At 39.9% G+C, this 20403-nt stretch overlaps 1 protein-coding gene and 1 long non-coding RNA gene across 3 annotated transcripts; both read right to left on the bottom strand.

Moving 5' to 3' along the window:
• Nucleotides 1-586: 586 nt before the first annotated feature.
• Nucleotides 587-10212, bottom strand: LOC126597181 (uncharacterized). 2 transcript variants are annotated; one of them, XR_007614170.1, is made up of 2 exons: nt 10045-10212; nt 587-778 (listed from the first exon to the last, which is right to left on the bottom strand). It is a non-coding gene; the product is annotated as an uncharacterized LOC126597181 (long non-coding RNA). The 2 variants fall into 2 exon arrangements; XR_007614171.1 differs by lacking the exon at nt 10045-10212 and adding an exon at nt 831-958.
• Nucleotides 10213-15149: 4937 nt separating this feature from the next.
• LOC126595504 (uncharacterized) lies at nt 15150-17689 on the bottom strand. The gene is made up of 2 exons (XM_050261778.1): nt 17585-17689; nt 15150-17366 (listed from the first exon to the last, which is right to left on the bottom strand). Exon 2 carries the CDS (start codon nt 16572-16574, stop codon nt 15900-15902), a length of 675 nt encoding a protein of 224 aa, XP_050117735.1. The 5' UTR covers nt 16575-17366; nt 17585-17689; the 3' UTR covers nt 15150-15899.
• Between the last annotated feature and the right edge of the window lie 2714 nt (nt 17690-20403).

Raw genomic sequence — 20403 nt, 5'->3', positions numbered from 1 at the left:
AAACAACAAAGTAAAAGGGGGATTTTGGTTCTAATGAATTCGAAACAAACAAACAACTTATAAAATTAGACAGATTGTAAGACAAATTTAAGGAATACAATGATGGATGGATTAGTTAGAGGTCTGTTTTTCACACATGACACACTTGGTACATGAATCGATTTCCAATTGCTTTTCAATAAACTATGATGCTCAACACCCCAGATTAACCGTGATGCACAAATTAACCCTCAAATTTTCCTTTACTCATTGAATTGGATGAATGCATGCGACAACCCAAATCATTCTCTAAAAGTCCCCTATATGAATGCATAATAGAGATACAATCAGAGATCATTACGTTCAATGAAAATCATAAGTGTTGATGAGGCAATTATAACTATGAATGCATGATACTTGCCAAGAATTCAATTAATGTGATTGTGATAAACAACCTTCACTACTCATGAATATAAACTTGCAACGATTAGGTGAAACTCATTTATATTCTAGCATCTAATTCATGCATGAAAACTAAGTATGCATCCTTAATAAACATACAAGAATCAATTATGAATAAAATAGATAATTGAATTGCGATCACAACTTATCAAATCACAATTGGAAGAAATCAATTCAAATCTCAAGCATGTTCATGGCTTCAAACTTCCCCCTAACTAAATAGGGGTTTAGCCACTCATAATTGCAACAAAATTAGAAAATAACAAAGTAGACATTGAAAGCAAGAACGAAGTACACCTAAAACGCTCCAAAGTTCCAAGCTTGAAACGCCAAGGACCTTTGTTTACACCTAAAACGCTCCAAAGTTCCAAGCTTGAAACGCCAAGGACCTTTGTTTTCACCACCTTGTTGTAGCACAAGTGTCTAGGATGTGTATGGATATATGGATGGAATGGATTTGCACGGCTAAGAGATGAAAGTGTATGGATTGGTGAGATGTAGTATGGCTAGATGAATGGATGGAGGTCACGGCAAGGAAATTGTGTTTGTGAATGAAGCTCTTTTGATGGATCAAGATTGTCCTTAGGAAGGGGAATGGTGGATGTATGTATAGGATAAGGAGAGGACCATTTCAATTCCTTGCATGTGCAGTTTGTATGGGTGTGTGATGTCCATGTTTCCCTTTACATTTTGACACACATGACCTCCATCATTTCAGCCACAAAACAAACACATTTTCTGCCATGTTTCTCCTTTACATTTACACACATATTCTTCATCATTTCAACCACAAATCAACCCATTTTCTGCCCATGTGTGTTTCTTTCCTTTGCCCATGTGTGTGTATTTTTCCTTTGCATTTGCACACACATGTTCTTCATTATTTCAGCCAACAATCCACCCATTTTCTGCCCATGCCAAGCCCTCCATGCTGTGCAGTTTGCATGTGTGTAGTTGTCCATGTTTCTCTTTTGCATGTGCCATGCCTTCTCTTTCTAACTGTGCATTTCCACTTGCTCCAAACACAAATGAGTGCAATCATAACCCCATTTTCTGCTGAGTGTTGATGACAAAGCAAAACACAAAACAAGTGCCTTTACTTTCTCATTTTATTAGCCAAATCTGCTTAGCCCTTTTCTGAACCTTTCAGTGTTACAATGCCCATAACTTCTTCTAGAAAAATGATATTAACAATCCGTGAATTGCTCCAGAAAATAGACATCCGTAGCTTTCCAAGAATATAAGGCTAATTTCCTCATTCATTCTGAGTTGTTCGTAACATGCTTCCAAAGTCATCTAATCTGCACAGGCAGTTTTGACGAATTTGTTACTTAATATCTCACTTGTGCTACTTTTCTTTTCTTTGCTTGATAAATCACACAAAACACAAAAACATAGTAAATAGCTCAAAAATATAAGGAACTAACTAAGAAAAGACAAGTGAATTTTATGTAAAATATATATAAATATGAGCTTATTAAATACCCCCACACTTAGCTTTTGCTAGTCCTCAAGCAAAATAAAGAAAACAAAACACAACCTAAACCTTCCAACGTTTGCCTCAGGGATTTCCAACACACATGACAAGTTAAAAATCATCATTCGCACAGATTTTAGTCAACTTAACACTTGAGCACATACTTAATCACAGTCACCACTTACTAGTTCACATTCAACCAATTAAAACGATGTTTTGAATTTAGTAACATGCCTTAGAGAATTTACTCAATTCCTTACAAGATATTCTCTATTTTCACACACATTTTCTGACTACACACCCTACACCAGTTATATATGAGAAGATTGATGTAAACATGAAAACGAACACTCACATATATGTATAACAAAGAGGGCAATTTTCTGGAGTTATTCAGCATGTTTAGATATGATCTCATGAATGGAACGCTACTACTTAGATGCGAGAATCAGTGACACCATATGCTCATACCAATTTCAAACTCCACAAATTGAAACACATAACACTCAAGATAGAAATCAAGGGTTGCAACGGGGCTTGGGGTATTGGCTAATAAAGAAAGGATAGGAATAACAAATGTTCTTAAAGCGATATCAAGCAAAGCAATGAAATAGACACTTTGGAATTCACTTTAGAATGCAGAATCAACTTTTTAATACAAAGGAAAGATTCATGCAACACTTAGGACTCTTTTTCACAACTTTTCTTCTTTTCATTCTATTTTCCACGAATGTTTTTTTTTTCTTTTTCTTTTCTACACGTGCCTTATTAAAGACTTTGGCACACACACACACACACAAGAATCACTTCCCCCACACTTGTTTTTCTGCAAAAGTTCAACAAAAGGAATTCCTTCTAAAGTATGTTTTACTATGCTTCAAGAACAAGGGTATGGATGGTCCTAATCTAGGCTAGGTGAGGATATTGTGGGTTAACAAAGAACATTGGCTACACAAGGCTCAACGGGGTTAAACTTAAACACATAATGAAATAGGGCACGGCAATCTGGCTATGGTGGTCACTACACAACTTCATCTTGAATATGTATTATGCAAATCAATAACATGCTTTGAACGAAATAGGCATGAGTTCTAGCATTTGGAACTAACTGATGAAACGCCTTCTAAGTAGCAACCAAGCAAAGAATAATGAGATCATGCAACGACTTTAGAAAACAATGATACACAGATTATTAACTCTCCAAATAAACGTTTAGGCTCAAGTCTCACAAGGTTGTAGCATACATTTGAGTTCCTTCTTTCAAGCATGTTACAAAACTGATTTTTCCGTTATGATTGCATGTGAATTCATAAATTATAACCACAACCAAGCATACACCAAAGAGTAAATCAAATTTTCATCCATGTTTATAACTCTCTTTAATAGTCATGCAATTAAAAACCAAATCCTCATCATTGTGTTGGAAGGTACCCTAAGACACAAATAAACATACAAAAACAACTCTTTTTGGGTTTCTCAAAACAATTTTTCAAATTTTTATGAGATTTTCGGATTTTTATGTCAAAACACACTGAAACACTCCAAAACAGCTTAAAAACACTTAAAACAGCAAGGAACAACACTAGAAGTAATGGGTGATAAACTCTTACGAATTTCATGCAAAACAATGGTTACCCCACCCCCCCCCCCACACTTAAATCAAACATTGTCCTCAATGTTTCAAGCATAAACTCACACAAACAAACAACGAATAAACATGACAAATATGGCAAAGTAAAAATTAGACAGAGTAGAGTTTAAGAACGCAAATCTGGTTTTGGAGATAGATGATCTTGTTATCTTTCCACAACTTTGATCTCGAACTGGTTTGGAATTCTGAGCGAGGAATATGAGAGTTCCTTGGTTTCAAATCAGACTCATTCTGCTAGGTTGATTTGATTGTGCAGTCTGCATTCTTCTCTGCTTGTTTCTTCTGCACGGCGGGCAGGCAGGCACGAGGTAGAGGTGTTGGTCTGTTTCTTTCTTCAATCTTTCCAAGTGCCCACCTCTTGCTTTCTTTCTCCTTGCCCCTAGTTGATGATGAATTGGCAAATTGTCTCCACATGCTTCGAGGTATCATTTTCACTTCTCTTATCTGTTCCCCAGGCAGATGTGGTAGACGAAGAGGAAGCATAAAATGATGAAGATGAGTACTCGAGAGCAAGGCTAGGTAAGCAATCAGGAAGGGATTCCAGGCAGTCGGTTCCAGATCAGAAGATTGATACCAAGTGCTGGCTGATTGCTCTCTTTCTCTTTGTCCCAAAACAACGACAAGGAGAAGGACAGGGAGAAAGCATGATATGAGATACTCTTGCTTTCAACCTTCATGATATGAAATACTTTTGCTTTGGATGAGTTGTTTGCAGAGGTACCCTAAGGAATAAGGAACACTAAGTGACTCGAAAGGGTTTGTTGGAAAGGCATTCTCGGAGAAGAAGAAGGGTTATGTATGTTTGCCTTGCAATAGAGGGTGAAGGGTGACATTTATAGGAATTAATAACCGGTACTATTATTTCACTCTTGTCAGCAACCGTTGGATGATTTAATAGTGAGCTTCACGTGCTTTCTACTTCACAAGAGATCTTCGACAGATTACCCGTAATTTCCGCAAGGCTGAGTGTACATGTGACAGGCGCTGACACGTCTAGAAAAGCAAGTGCCTATTCAATATCTGGAATCGGCGCTTCGACAAACTGCCCGTGATTTCCGCAAAGCTGAGTCTGCATGTGACAGACGTTGACACGTCTGGAAAAGCAGATGCTTCTTTAATATCTGGAATCGACGTTTTGACAAACTGCCCGTGATTTCCGCAAAGCTGATTCTGCATGTGACAGATGCTGACACGTCTGAAAAAGCAGATGCCTCTCTGATTTCTGAGCTTGCCTTTTCAATCCCTGAAATCCCGTCGAGTGCAAAGGTTGCATGTGACAAGTACGGACAAATCTGGAAAAAAAGATTGGTCGTGGTTTCTGAGCAAGCCCAGCTTTTGAGAAAGCTAGCGCCTCTTTGATTTTTGAGTTGGCCTCTTCAATTTCTGCGCTCGCCTCTTCGATCTCTGAAATCCCATCGAGTGCTGATTTTTATAGAGGTACGTAGGACGTTCAAAGCACACTTGAATTTATGCCTGTAAAAACTCCCTTCTTGCACTTCTACGATCTTGACTTGTCCGACCTCTTCTTTCTTTAACACCTCTGAAAATGTCTGGCCCCTCCGACCGTCGTTTTCACTTGAACCTTGGTGAAGAGGCAATCCCGCCTTTTCCAGAAAACATATGGCGCCCATCCTTCATATCCCCTACTGATCTCCTTACCGTTGGGGATTCGGTGATGAAGAATGATATGACAACTTCGGTGATAAAGATAACAGACTACTTGCCAAACGGTCTGATGAGTTGGCTGTTAAGGATTCTCTGGCTCTCAGTGTGCAATGCGCAGGTTCTGTGTCTAATATGGCCCAACGCCTATTTGCCCGAACCCATCAAGTTGAATCATTGGCGGCTGAAGTGATGAGTCTCAAGCAGGAGATTAGAGGGCTTAAGCATGAGAATAAACAGTTGCACAGGCTCGCACATAACTATGCTACAAACATGAAGAGGAAGATTGACCAGATGCAGGAATCTGATGGTCAGATTTTACTTGATCATCAAAGGTTTGTGGGTTTGTTCCAACAGCATTTGCCTTCGTCTTCTGGGGCTGTACCGCGTAATGAAGCTCCAAATGATCAACCTCCGATGCCTCCTCCTTCTGGGGCTCAGCCAACTACTGAGACTTCTCCTAAGCAGCCTTTGTGAAGGCTCCCTCTTGTATTTATCTGCTTAATGTTCCTTTCTTTTTTATGAATGTAAAAATACCTTGCATAACTATCAGTGTTTCAAAATAAAAATATAAACCCACACCAAAAACAATTAAACAAGCAACAAATAAAATGACAACAATTGCAAAATAAAACTACAGAAAAGGGAAGGTTTTTAGGAAAGCAAAACCAATCATGGAGCAATTCAAAAATCTTCCTCATTTGAATACATGGGTTGCCTCCCAAGAAGCGCTTTCTTTAACGTCTTGCAGCCGGACGATACCTCAATTTAAGCTTGTACAGGGCCCACGGCATGGAGGGGTACATTCTCCATGACATGCTCCTCAAAGTTCTCACACATTGAATCCTTGAACGGAACGGGATAGTAGTCCTTCCTGATTTTGGTGTGTTGCTTCAAACAATTGATGTAACCTTCCCTACTACCTTGCATTCGATTAGGTACCTGCACCATAGAAGGTAACAACCTATTAGTTGAAATGGGAATTGAAATTGGGTTAGGTGACGTACCAATGTGCTGTAATGAAGTGACAGCACTATAAACAAATGCATAAAGATTGCTCTCGGTCGAAATTGGGGTTTTGAGAGGTGTGGTCATGCACTCCTTGTTGTTCACTCCAATTTCCTCCTCAATGGTGGTTCGAGGTACTTTCTTTTTTATTAGTGTTGAACGTTTCTGCCCTATATTTTCAATCACATCAATGGCACAACAAAAACAAACATCATTAGTATTCTCAACAGATTCAGGAATATTAAAGCTAATCATATCACCACCAAATGCCATAGTTACTGATCCTTTGGCTACATCAATCTTGGTTTGAGCTCTTTTCATGAATGGCCGTCCAAGGAGGATGGGCAATGTAGGGGAGTGGTCTGACTCGTCCATTTCAAGCACGTAGAAATCCGCCTGAAAGATTAAGTGATTGACCTGCACTAAAACATCTTCCAAAACTCCCTTTGGATAGGCATTAGAAAGATCGGCCAATTGTATAATCACACCATCATTTTTCAATTAGCCTAAGTGCATAGATGCATAGATTGAATAAGGCATGATATTTATAGATGCACCTAAGTCTAACATGGCCGATTCAAAACGAGTATTATCAATTACACAAGGAATGGTAAAACTTCCTGGATCCTTGCATTTAGTGGGCAGTTTACGTTGTAAAACAGCTGAGACATTTTCACTTACCTTGACAACCTCCTTGCTCGAAATTCTCTTCCTAGTTGTGCAAAGTTCTTTTAAAAACTTGGCATACCTTGGAACTTGCTTAATTGCATCCAAAAGTGGCATATTAACTTGAACTTTTCTAAACGTTTTCAAAATATCCTTTTCAGCCTCCTCCTTCTTTGATTGCATAAACCTACGAGGAAAGGGTACATTTGGAGGAACAACGTTAGAATTAATCAAAATTGGAACTTCCTTACCTTTGTTGGCCGAATTGGATGGTTTAGGAGCTTTTGGGGCATGCGACAAACGTGTTTCCACCCTTTCCGTGGGGGTGCTTTGCTCCTCCTCTTCAATTATCAACTCTGCAACCTCATTGGAACATGAATTGGACAATTGGGGATCAGATCCAACTTGTTTTCCACTTTGCAAACTTATGGCTTTGGCAGATTCGAATCCTCCCTTCGGGTTGACAACAGTTAAACTAGGCAACTTACCTTGCTCTCTGAACTATCCTACAAACTCCACAATCTGCCCAATTTGCTTCTCCATTTGGTCCACCCTTTTTTCTTGGTTTTGCATTGTTTTGGCTTGATTTCTTGCCCCTGAGACAAATTGGTGAGTAACTTAAGAAGTGTCTCATTATCTAAAGATGTACCTGAGGTATTTTGGGCAAGTTGTTGTATGGCTTGTGTTGGTGTGTATTGCTTGGTATAGAAGCTCGGAGGTTGCTGCCTAAAGCCTCCTTGTTGTTGGGGTTGTTGGGGCTCCCTTCACCTGAAATTTGGATGGTCTCTCCAACCTGGATTGTACGTATTAAAATATGGATCGTTCCTTGGCTGGTTTTGGCCTTGAAATCCAATTGCATTGGCACTTTCCCATCCACCATTTTCAATCAATTGTGGGCACTTTTCAGAGGCATGTCCTTGGATAGAACACACACCACATACACTTGGTTCTTTCATCCTCATTCCTTCGGCCATCTGAGACACAATGGAAGTAAGATTTAATTGCGATTGAATGTCGGATATGGAACTTACCTCATTCACTTGCTGCCATGGGGTGTCCCTTTGACCAACGCCTTCATATTGTTGAGCATTCAATGCTCGATTAGCAATTAAGGTCTTGGTTGCCATGGGTGTTTTGTCCACCAAAGCTCATCCCGCTGAGGCGTCTAGCATTTGACATTCAATTGGTAGAAGCCCTTCGTAGAAATATTGAAGAAGAAGTTCCTCCTTCATCTGGTGTTATGGACATGAAGCAACAAGGGTTTTAAAACGCTTATAGTAAGTGGGAAAGGATTCACCTTGGTTTTGCTGAATGCCACTAATCCTTTTGCGTAGTAGAATGACTCGAGAAGTTGGGAAAAACTTCTCCAAAAATGCCTGTTTCATACTCTCCCATGATGTGACAGTTCCGGGGGCTAGCTCATACAACCAATCTTTAGCCTTTTCTAAGAGAGAAAAGGAAAAAGCCTTCATTTTCAGAATGCTCCCATCAACGTTCACATGGGTCATGCTCGAGTAAACAACCTCAAACTCTTTCAAGTGTTTATTAGGATCTTCCATGGACATCCCGTGGAACTTAGGAATGTGATGCACCAAACTTGATTTCAATTCAAACTCATCCGTCTTCCCTAGGGCAGCCATGGGGTATTGGATGCATAGGGGAACGGCATTGTCCAATCCTGAAACGGAAAGCTCTTTGATTGTTCGATTGTCCACTGCCATATTGGGATCTTCCTCTACAACCTGTGCCGTGGGCTCCTCTTGCTCTTCTACTTTGTCTTCTCCAAGATCTGGTGCAGGTTGAGATGGTTGGGGTTCTTGTTGATTCCTTGCTCGTCTCAAAGTTCGTTCAAATTCATCGTCAAAGTCACGGATGTGCTTATGAATAGGTTGAGAACTTCGAGTCATAAACCACCTAAAACAAGAAAACACGTAAAGTCATCAACTAGGAACAAAAACACATGAAAATAAACAAAAAGAAATAACAAGGGATTAGCAAAATTGCTAATCCCCGGCAACGGCACCAAAATTTGATGCGATGAAAGTTAAGCACTCAAATTAAACCCTCTTGTTGTCAAATTGTAGTATAAATGCAAGTAGGGATCGTTCTAAACCGGGGATTATGAGGGCTTGCTAAAACCTCTAAAATTACTCAAAGACATAAAAACGAAGTTAAAAACGTTTGCATAGACTCAAAGGACTCAAAACAGATTCGAAAGACGCAAAACAACTTAAAAACACTCAAAATTGCCTAAAAACACTTACTGGGCAGATTTGACTCTAACACAACTTTGGACGAAATTTGGGTTTTGACTTAAACCAAAACACTCAAAAACACTAACGAAATAGAAATTTAACACTTTGAAACAACAAAGTAATAGGGGGATTTATTTCTGACGAATTCGAAACAAACAAACAACTTATAAAAGTAGACAGATTGTAAGACAAATTTGAGAAATACGATGACGGATGGATTAGTTAGAGGTCTGTTCTTCACACATGACACACATGTACATGAATCGATTTCCAATTGCTTTTCAATAAACTATGATGCTCAATACCCAAGATTAACCGTGATGCACAAATTAACCCTCAAATTTTCCTTTACTCATTGAATTGGATGAATGCATGCGACAACCCAAATCATTCTCTAAAAGTCCCCTATATGAATGCATAATAGAGATACAATCAGAGATCATTACGTTCAATGAAAATCATAAGTGTTGATGAGGCAATTATAACTATGAATGCATGATACTTGCCAAGAATTCAATTAACGCGATTGTGATAAACAACCTTCACTACTCATGAATATAAACTTGTAACGATTAGGTGAAACTCATTTATATTCTAGCATCTAATTCATGCATGAAAACTAAGTATGCATCCTTAATAAACATACAAGAATCAGTTATGAATAAAATAGATAATTGAATTGCAATCACAACTTATCAAATCACAATTGGAAGAAATCAATTCAAATCTCAAGCATGTTCATGGCTTCAAACTTCCCCCTAACTAAATAGGGGTTTAGCCACTCATAATTGCAACAAAATTAGAAAATAACAAAGTAGGCATTGAAAGTAAGAACGAAGTACACCTAAAATGCTCCAAAGTTCCAAGCTTGAAACGCCAAGGACCTTTGTTTTCACCACCTTGTTGTAGCACAAGTGTCTAGGATGTGTATGGATATATGGATGGAATGGATTTGCACGGCTAAGAGATGAAAGTGTATGGATTGGTGAGATGTAGTATGGCTAGATGAATGGATGGAGGTCACGGCAAGGAAATTGTGTTTGTGAATGAAGCTCTTTTGATGGATCAAGATTGTCCTTAGGAAGGGGAATGGTGGATGTTATTTATAGACTAAGGAGAGGACCACTTCAATTCCTTGCATGTGCAGTATGTATGGGTGTGTGATGTCCATGTTTCCCTTTACATTTACACACACATGACCTCCATCATTTCAGCCACAAAACAAACACATTTTCTGCCATGTTTCTCCTTTACATTTACACACATATTCTTCATCATTTCAGCCACAAATCAACCCATTTTATGCCCATGTGTGTGTCTTTCCTTTGCCCATGTGTGTGTGTTTTTCCTTTGCATTTGCACACACATGTTCTTCAGTATTTCAGCCAACAATCCACCCATTTTCTGACCATGCCAAGCCCTTCATGCTGTGCAGTTTGCATGTGTGTAAATGTCCATGTTTCTCTTTTGCATGTGCCATGCCTTCTCTTTCTAGCTGTGCATTTCCACTTGCTCCAAACACAAATGAGTGAAATCATAAACCCATTTGCTGCTGAGTGTTGATGACAAAGCAAAACACAAAACAAGTGCCTTTACTTTCTCATTTTATTAGCCAAATCTGCTTAGCCCTTTTCTAAACCTTTCAGTGTTACAATGCCCATAACTTCTTCTAAAAAAATGATATTAACAATCCGTGAATTGCTCCAGAAAATAGACATCCGTAGCTTTCCAAGAATATAAGGCTCATGTTCTCATTCATTCTGAGCTGTTCGTAACATGCTTCCAAAGTCAGCTAATCTGCACAGGCAGTTTTGACGAATTTGTTACTTAATATCTCACTTGTGCTACTTTTCTTTTCTTTGCTTGATAAATCACACAAAACACAAAAACATAGTAAATAGCTCAAAAATATAAGGAACTAAGTAAGAAAAGGCAAGTGAATTTTATGTAAAATATATATAAATATGAGCTTATCATACACCAAATGTATGTGGCATGTGCTCTATGCAGAGGCATCTCAATGATCAATGCCTTCAATTGATAGAGAATGGAGGATGGGAAAGTGCAAATGTCGTGGGCTACCAAAGCCAAAATTAGCCATGGATTGATCCATACTCTAATCCGGGGTAGAGAGATCATCCAAATATAGACAGCCACCTACGGGGCTCTATCAAAGGCCATTCGCACCACCACAAGTCCCACCATAATCTGCGCAAACAAACTCAGGTTCGTCATTAGATAATGATACACTTCTTAAATTACTAACTTCATTAAGAAAGGGCCAACAAAATCAAGCCAAGGAGATGAGTGAAGTGAAGAAGCAAATAGGGCAGATTTTAGTGTTCATGGGGCAGTTTCGAGAAGAAGGAAAACTCCCTAGTTCAACCATTGTGAATCCGAATGGAGGCTTTGAATCTGCTAAAGCCATCACGTTGAGAAGCGGAAAAGAGGTGGGAACCAAGCCAAACACGTCCAAACCAAGTCAAAAAAAGGATGAAAAGTTGTTGACTGAAGAGGAGGAGATGGACAAAGCCACGACAAGGAAAGAATGATCCTTGCCATAGCCACCTAAAGCACCTAAGCCATCCAATTCAGGTAAGGAAAATCAATAGGACATTTGTGTGCTACTTTGTGGTGTGCTTTTAATCCTATCACTAGTGAGTGGTGACTATGATTAAGTATGTGCTCGAGAGTAAGGATAGCTAAAATCGATGTGAGTAGTGATTTTTGATATGTAATGTTTCATTGGAAATCCCTGAGACAAACGTTGGAAGGTTTAGGTTATGTTTTGCTTGTTTTGTTTCTTTTGTTTTGCTCGTGGACTAGTAAAAGCTAAGTGTGGGGGAATTTGATAGGAGCATATTTATGTGACTTAGTTAGCCTGTTTTCTTACGTTTTCATAGTTAGTTTGTGGTTATTTTAGTGTTTTAAGCTATTTTCATGTGTTTGTAGGTCCTAATGACAAAGTTGGCAAGAAAGTGCAATTTGGAGCATTTTGGAGCAGTTTTGGGCCAAGAATGGATAGCTTACATATGAAGCAAGATGGATGGACGTTTTTGAAGTTCAAAAGGCTAGGAATCTGATAAGGAGATGAAAAAATTAAATTCAAGACAAAGAAGATAAGGAATCAGCTCAAAAGAATGAACATTATCCAAAACCTTATCCAACCTTATCTAACCTTATCTTATCCAAACTAACCTTATCTTATCTTATCCTATCCTAATCTTATCATGCCTTAAGTCTAGCTGCAAGGGGACATAAATATCTATTTCTAGAAGCTATTTCTAGAAGCATTCCCTTCTAGAAGTCTTAATTTCTGCCACAAAGCACATTGTTTCTAGAAACCCTACAATAGTGGCGCCTATTCCCTTCTAGAAGGCTTTTGTCTTGCCTTGCACTTAACTTCCTTTCCTTCCAATTCTTGCCGCACGTCTTCTTACCCAATTCCCTATGGATTTTGATTTAATTAGCATTTTTCCTTGTGGATTTGGGTTATGCAAATTCTTTTCAGAAATTAATTGGGCCAAACCTTTTTCCTAGTGGATTTAAACCTTTGGGCTGCACCCTAGTGCCCTAATTCTCTACCCTAGTCTGATTCTCCCTAGGGTTTGCCATGCCTATATATACATATTTTCAGCCAAATTTCGTGGACCACCCCCATATAATTCTAAAACCCTCTCAGCCACAATCCACGCCATTTTACAAACCTTTGATGCAACTTTGGAGAAGAAGGAGCCCTTGTCGTGCCTTCCATTGGAGCAAGGACCTTGTGCGCAAGCCACCTGCAACCATTGGAGTTCTAAGAGTTCTTTCTTCTCTCGTTTTATTTTCAATGTTTATTTCAGTTTGCTTTTCAATTGCTATGAACATGTGTAACTAAGTTTTTCTTATTTAGAGGTGAATACAAAGACATGGACATATGTTTAATATGAATTGATTACCTTCAGTTATTGTTTCATAAAACATGAATGTGATTTACTTATCTGTTTGATTGATAACTTATTTTTGTGTGTTGATTAAGGATGCATACTTAGTTTGCATACATGAATCTGATGCTAAATTATACGGGACTTTCACCTAATCATTAGGAACTTATAATTAAAAGTAGTGGAGATTGCTAGTCACAATCGTGTTAAGTAGATTCTTGGCTGGAGTATCATGCAGTTCATCGTTACAATAGCCTTGTCAATGTTTATGATTTCCATGGAACTTAATGATCTTTGATTGTATCTCTATCATGATGTTCATATAGGGAACTTGAGAAGAATAATTGGGTTGCGATGCGTTGTCCATTCAATTCAATGAATTTAGGGAAATCTGAGAGTTAATTAGTGCATTCACGATTAATTTGGGGCATTGTCATTCGTGGTTTAAAGAAACATTACTGAAAATTGATTTATGTTGCATATGTTCATGTGTGGAGAAGGACCCTCTAACTAGCCTATTTCACCATCCAATTCAACTGATTTCGTACCTAGTTTGATTTAGTTTTGCAATCTGTTCAATTTAATTAATTTCATCCAAATCAATCCCCCTTTAATTACGTGTGTTAGATTAGTTAGAAAAGTGTTGAAATCTGTCCAATTTAGTGTTTTGAGTCTTAGTAGTCTTAAATTCATCCAATTAACTCCCTAGAGTAAGTTTTGAGTCAATTTCACTTATTTGTGAGGTTTTGAGTAGTTTAAGTCAGTTTTAAGTCTTAAGTGTTTAGTTTTGTGTTTCTAAGTCTAGTTTTGTGTTTTTGAGTCATATTTGTGTTGATTAGTAGTCCTAGTTAATTCCTAGCCTAGAACGATCCCTACTTGCTTAATACTACAATTACATGTTTAATAGGGTTTAATTTGAGTGTTAGTTAAATTCCACATCAGGAGTGGGGCTGCTCAGTGCGTGACGCATGCGAATGCGAGGCTTGGGCTCAGGCCCGTGCAAGCTTGGATGGCACGGCTTGGGCCATGGTGGAACCTCATTGTGGTGGTACCACTCTGCCTATGACCACATTTAGCCTCGTGGATCGCCGCGATCTCATTTCTTGAGTATTAGAATTTTCACTTGTGGAATTTTCTAAATTTCTAACCATTATATTTTTCTTATACATTTTATCAAAGAACCTTTGCAAATAAAAAATTCTAATAATAAGAACGTATTAAAAATATTCAAATGGACTAGAAAATAGAGAAAAACCTTTTTCTGGGAGAGTCTTCTACAAGTATGGATCTCAACTCTCAATGAAAGCACCAATTTGTGGATGTAAATTTCTTCCTCCTTGATCTTGGAAAAAATTGCACCTACAAAACAATTAACACCTTAGGGTCAAGGCCAAGAGCCTCACATGCCCACGATGAATGGGGGGGGCTTTGGCCGAAGAACCTCCGATGCCAAAGTTTTTGGAGAGTATTGGGAATTTTGCAAGTGAGTTGGAATGATCTTTTGGTGAAAATGGGAGCCTATTTATAGGGATAGGGTGTAACTTATGGTTTAATGTGTGATTTAATAGATTAATTAGGCAATTAATCAATTAATTGGTTAATCAACACATTTTTGGAATAAATATTTTGGGGGTTATGTAATTTATATGGGATGTTTTGAAGGTTATGATATAATTACCTTGTGAAAAATATAGGGTGAGGATGGATGAAATAACTTTGAATTTGTTACCTATTTTGGGCACTTTTGATTTGGTTGAAGGATGATTGCCCGCTGCTCGCGCGTAGGAATCTCGTTGTACCTCAAAGGTATTTTTGTCCTCTTTTGTCTAAAAATTCACGTGTCGCCTTATGATTATTTTTAGCTCCACAACTGCCAACTTTCTATAATTAGAAAAAAATACACTTGTGAAAAGTTTTTGTCAATTGAAGCACGATTGTCGTATGATAAATTTAACATATACTAAAACTCATTTTACACTAAAACACTGTTTATAAGCACAATGTTCATCCAATTTTGTGCTTGCTTAGTTTTTTTTTTTTTTTTCAATTTCAATTTCTTACAAGCTGGATGGATGAAGTGGAAGAGTGCATCCGGCGTGTTGTGTGACCGCCGTATGCCATTGAAGCTCAAGGGAAAATTTTATAGGACGGCAATAAGGCCGGCGATGCTGTATGGCACAAAATGTTGGGCGGTGAAGCATCAACACGTACACAAAATGGGTGTAGCGGAGATGAGGATGCTTCGTTGGATGTGTGGGCACACGAGAAAGGATAAGATTAGGAATGAGGATATCCGGGGTAAAGTAGGAGTAGCAGAAATTGAAGGAAAGATGAGAGAAAATCGGTTACGGTGGTTTGGACATGTGCAAAGAAGGCCTACTGACGCTCCGATTAGAAGATGCGACTATGGGATAGAGGTTCAGGGCCGAAGGGGTAGAGGAAGACCTAGGAAAACTTTGGAAGAGACTCTAAGAAAAGACTTAGAGTACTTGGATCTAACGAAGGACATGACACAGGACCGAGCACAATGGCGTTCTAAGATTCATGTAGCCGATCCCACTCAGTGACTTGGATTTTCCAAGTCTCCAACCGAGAAGTTTTCCTCACTCAGGAAATTAAGGGAACACTACCTCAACCTACATGCTCCACTCACAAAGCTCCAACAAAAGAAAATTCAAAGAACTTAGCGAAGAAGGCTTTGGTGTATTTAACACAATACGTTGAAATGAAGGAAAGCATATTTATTGATATCCCCGATAAGCTACAAATATGTACATATACATGAGTCAAAATAAACAAACAAGAGAGAGCCTTCACAAAGGTTGCTTAGGAGAAGTCGCAGCAGTCGGTAGAGCCCCAGAAAGAGAAGGCACCGGAGGGGGATCATTCGGAGCCTCAGTACTGGACAGAACCCTAGAAGGAGGAGGCATCAGAGGTTGATCATTTGGAGCTTCATTACGCGGTACAGCCCCAGAAGACGAAGGCAATAAATGCCTTTGGAACAAACCCACAAATCTCTGATGATCAAGTAAAACCTGACCATCAGATTCCTTCATCTGGTCCAGCTTCCTCTTCATGTTTGTAGCATAGTCATGTGCGAGACGGTGCAACTGTTTATTCTCATGCTTGAGCCCTCTAATCTCCTGTTTGAGACTCATCACTTCAGCCGCCAATGATTCAACTTGGCGGGTTCGAGCAAATAGGCGTTGGGCCATATTAGACACAGAACCTGCACACTGAACACTGAGAGCCAGAGAATCCTTAACAGCTAACTCATCAGATCGTTTGGAAAGTAGTCTGTTATCTTTGGGAGTGAGAAGGTTCCTGGCCACCACCGCAGCGGTCATATCATTCTTCATAACGGAATCCCCAACGGTAAGAGGACCAGTAGGGGAGACGAAGGATGGGCGCCATATGTTGTCTGGAGAAGGCGGGGCTGCCTCTTCAACAAGGTTCAAGTCAAAACGACGGTCGGAAGGGCCAGACATTTTCAAAGGTGTTGAAGAGAGAAGAGGTCGAACAAATCAAGATCTTAGAAGTGTAAGAATGGAGCTTCTACTGGTGGAGATTCAAGTGTGCTTTGGAACTTAATGCCAGCCCCTATAAAAATCTGCACTCGACGGAGCTTCAGAAATCGAAGAGGCGCCTGCTCAGAAATCGAAGAGGCGTTTGCTTTCTCAAAAGCTGGGCTGCTCAGAGACCACGAGGGTCGATCTCAGAAATCGAAGAGGCGTCTGCTTTCTCAAAAGTTGGGCTGCTCAAAGACCACGAAGGCCGATCTCAGAAATCGAAGAGGCGCTTGCTTTCTCAAAAGTTGGGCTGCTCAGAGACCACGAGGGCCGATCTCAGAAATCGAAGAGGCACCTACTTTTCCAGCCTTGGCAGCACCTGTCACACGCACACTCAGCTTTGCGGAAATTATGGGCATTCTGTCGAAGACTTCTGGTGAAGTAGAAAGCACATGAGTCTTACTGTTCAATCACCCACTTCCCACACGCAATAGTAGCTCATGTGTATCACAGATAACTTTGCCAAAGTTCTCTGCCAAAGTTGAGCACGTGAAGCTTGCAGCTTCCACTACATCGCTCTGACCAAGACGGGTAAAAGAATAGCAAAGAAACAGCACTAACAAAGTTTAGACACATAAATTTTGAAGGTCTAGCTACCCCATATTATTACCCACAAGGGTAAAGGAACAGTATCACTGCTGGATAATTGGAAAGTCCCTGTGTGTCAACCTCTGTGCTTCGTGGCAAGGTAGACTAGCAAACATGCCCAACCTTTACTCACATTCGTGAAAACACTCCCAACAAGATTGCTTGCTCCAAAATCGAAGAGGCACCGTCCTCCGAATCTCGAGAGCCAGACTCCCAACATGACTACTTTCTCAAAAATCGAAGAGAGGGTAAAGGAACAGTACCATTGCTGGATAATTGGAAAGTCCCTGTGTGTCAACCTCTGTGCTTCGTGGCAAGGTAGACTAGCAAACATGCCCAACCTTTACTCACATTCGAGAAAACACTCCCAACAAGATTGCTTGCTCCAAAATCGAAGAGGCACCGCCCTCCGAATCTCGAGAGCCAGACTCCCAACATGATTACTTTCCCAAAAATTGAAGAGACACCGCTCTCCGAATCTCGAGAGCCAGACCCCCAGCATGATTGCTTTCTCAAAAATCGAAGAGACATCGTTCTCCGAATCTCGAGAGCCAGATCCCTGATAGGATTGCTTGTTCGAAAACCGAAGAGGCAACATTTTCTCAACTACAAGATCCGGATCTCCTTGGATAAAGCTGTCTGTAATCTTCACATGCAACATCAGCTTTCCACATACCACAGACCACTTTTTCAAAGTGCTCTGACAGGGTAAATGAATAGCATTACTACTTGTTGTTAAGGAGACTCCTATATATGTCAACCTCCATCCCCAACGGACAGACAGACCTGCAAAAATGCTCAACCCTTCCTCATATATGAGAGGGCACTCTCAACGAAGCCTTTCGAAATATTCAGCTTTCTTTCCCCCCGATAATACCTCTGCAAACAAGTTATACTAGAGCAAGAATATCTCATATCATCAGGGTTAAAAGCAAGAGTATCCCATATCATGCTTTTTCCCTGTCTTTTCCTTTGGCCTTGTTCTTACCTGCAAGACAAGGAGAAAGAGAGCAATCAGTCAGCACTTGGAATCAAGCTTCCAGCCAGGAACTGACTGCCTGGAACTTACTTACCTGGCATTGCTCTCGAGTACTCATCTTCAACATCTTATGCTTCCAGGGAAGATACCGCATCTGCCTGAGGAACAGATAGGGCAAGTGAGAAGGATACAAGGAAGCATGTGGAGACAAGCGTAACAGCACACGTGTCGATACATCCATTACTCTGTCAAAGCAAAAGTATCCCGTATCAGTAGGGTCGAACGTACTCTAGATTTGATGGACTTGTTTTGACCCTCAAATTCTTCAGTCGGCCTTATACTCTGGAGGAAACCAGAAAACCCTCCAGCTCAGTTCAAGAATAAGCCTGTGGAAAGTTACTTCTTCAAAAGCAAAAGTATCCCATATCATCTCTTCTCATTTTTCTTCTCTTTATCCTTCATGCTGCCTGCAAGATAGGGAGAATGTGAACAATCAGCCGGAGCTCTGATTGCTTACCTTGTCTGTCACCTCTTTCAGCAAATCCCCTAGCTCGGCAACTTGAGGGACTCCTACTACATGGTTTGTATCGCGCTTGACCAAGCCTGAAACTACAAGTAAGCTTCAAGTGAAATTGATACATTACCTTGTGCATCTCCCCCAGTTAAAGATACCACCCCTGGATGGAGGAAGAGTACTTCCAGAGAAGATGCCATATCTACCTATGAGACAGATAAGGCAAGTCAAGACGATACCACATTCCGATACTTAGAAGTTTCGTGATTACGAGATCATTCTCCCACAATATTTCCTAATGTCATTTGTACTAAATCATTCACCTGTACTCACTAAAGGAAAGCTTGAACCTATGTACTTGTGTAAACCCTTCACAATTAATGAGAACTCCTCTATTCCGTGGACGTAGCCAATCTGGGTGAACCACGTACATCTTGTGTTTGCTTTCCTATCTATATCCATTTATATACTTATCCACACTAATGATCGGAGCAATCTAGCGAAGATCACAAAAAGCGACCGTTTTCGCTACCTAGGATATATCGTGCAAGAGAACGGAGAATTAGAGAGAGATCTCAACCATAGAATAGAAGTTGGATAGATGAAGTGTAAGAGTGCATCCGGCGGGTTGTGTGACCGTCGTAGGCCACTGAAGCTCAAGGGAAGATTTTATAGGACGGCAATAAGGCCAGCGATGTTGTATGGCACAGAATGTTGGGCGGTGAAGCATCAACACGTACACAAAATGGGTGTGGCGGAGACGAGGATGCTTCGTGGGATGTGTGGGCACACAAGAAATGATAAGATTGGAAATGAGGATATTCGAGGTAAAGTAGGAGTGGCCGAAATTGAAGGAAAGATGAGAGAAAATCGGTTCCGGTGATTTGGACATGTCCAAAGAAGGCCTACTGACGCTCCGGTTCGAAGATGTGACTACGGGACAGAGGTTCAGGGCCAAAGGGGTAGAGGAAGACCTAGGAAAACTTTGGAAGAGACTCTAAGAAAAGACTTAGAGTACTTGGTTCTAACGGAGGACATGACACAAAACCGAGCGCAATGGCGTTCTAGGATTCATATAGCCGACCCCACTTAGTGGGAAAAGGCTTTGTTGTTGTTGTTTCAATTTCAATTTCTGACATTGGCCAAAATACCCCAGTTTGACATCTGGGATGCACTCACAGAGTCGCTCAGCCTCTTGCTTCCTGCTTCATTTTCATTTGAAAATAAAAGCTCTTGCTGCAATTCAATTTCCTAGCCCTTTCCCTTGAATGAGAAATCCGAAACCCGAACCCAAAGCTCACTCATATGTCACCCATCGGCTTGGCTTACCACTTTCCTTATTTCCCAGTGGTTCGTTTCGATTTGATTTCAATGATTTCTTCGTTGATCCTTACCTTCAGCATTTCCCTTTTTTTTTTTTTTTGGGGCTTCTTTAGTAGTGGTTTTGATCTGGGTTTTTTGCGTTGTTGATTTTATTTTCTTGGATTTTATTTTTTCGACAGTTTGATGAATCTGTGTGCAACTTTTTGGTGTTTTGTTAATTACGTATTATTTGAGGTCTTGAGTAAGCTCATAAACCTTTGTAGATGAGTGCATGTTAATTTCTAAGAGTGTTGAAGTTTGTAAGCATGCTTGCTTATGATGTATATCGAAAGCAGTTTAAGATA

The sequence above is a fragment of the Malus sylvestris genome, chromosome 13 (assembly GCF_916048215.2).
Source record: "Malus sylvestris chromosome 13, drMalSylv7.2, whole genome shotgun sequence".
Classification (NCBI taxonomy): Eukaryota; Viridiplantae; Streptophyta; class Magnoliopsida; order Rosales; family Rosaceae; genus Malus; species Malus sylvestris.
The sequence above is the reverse complement of the archived record's forward strand: the minus strand, read 5'-3'. Positions and strand labels throughout refer to the sequence as shown.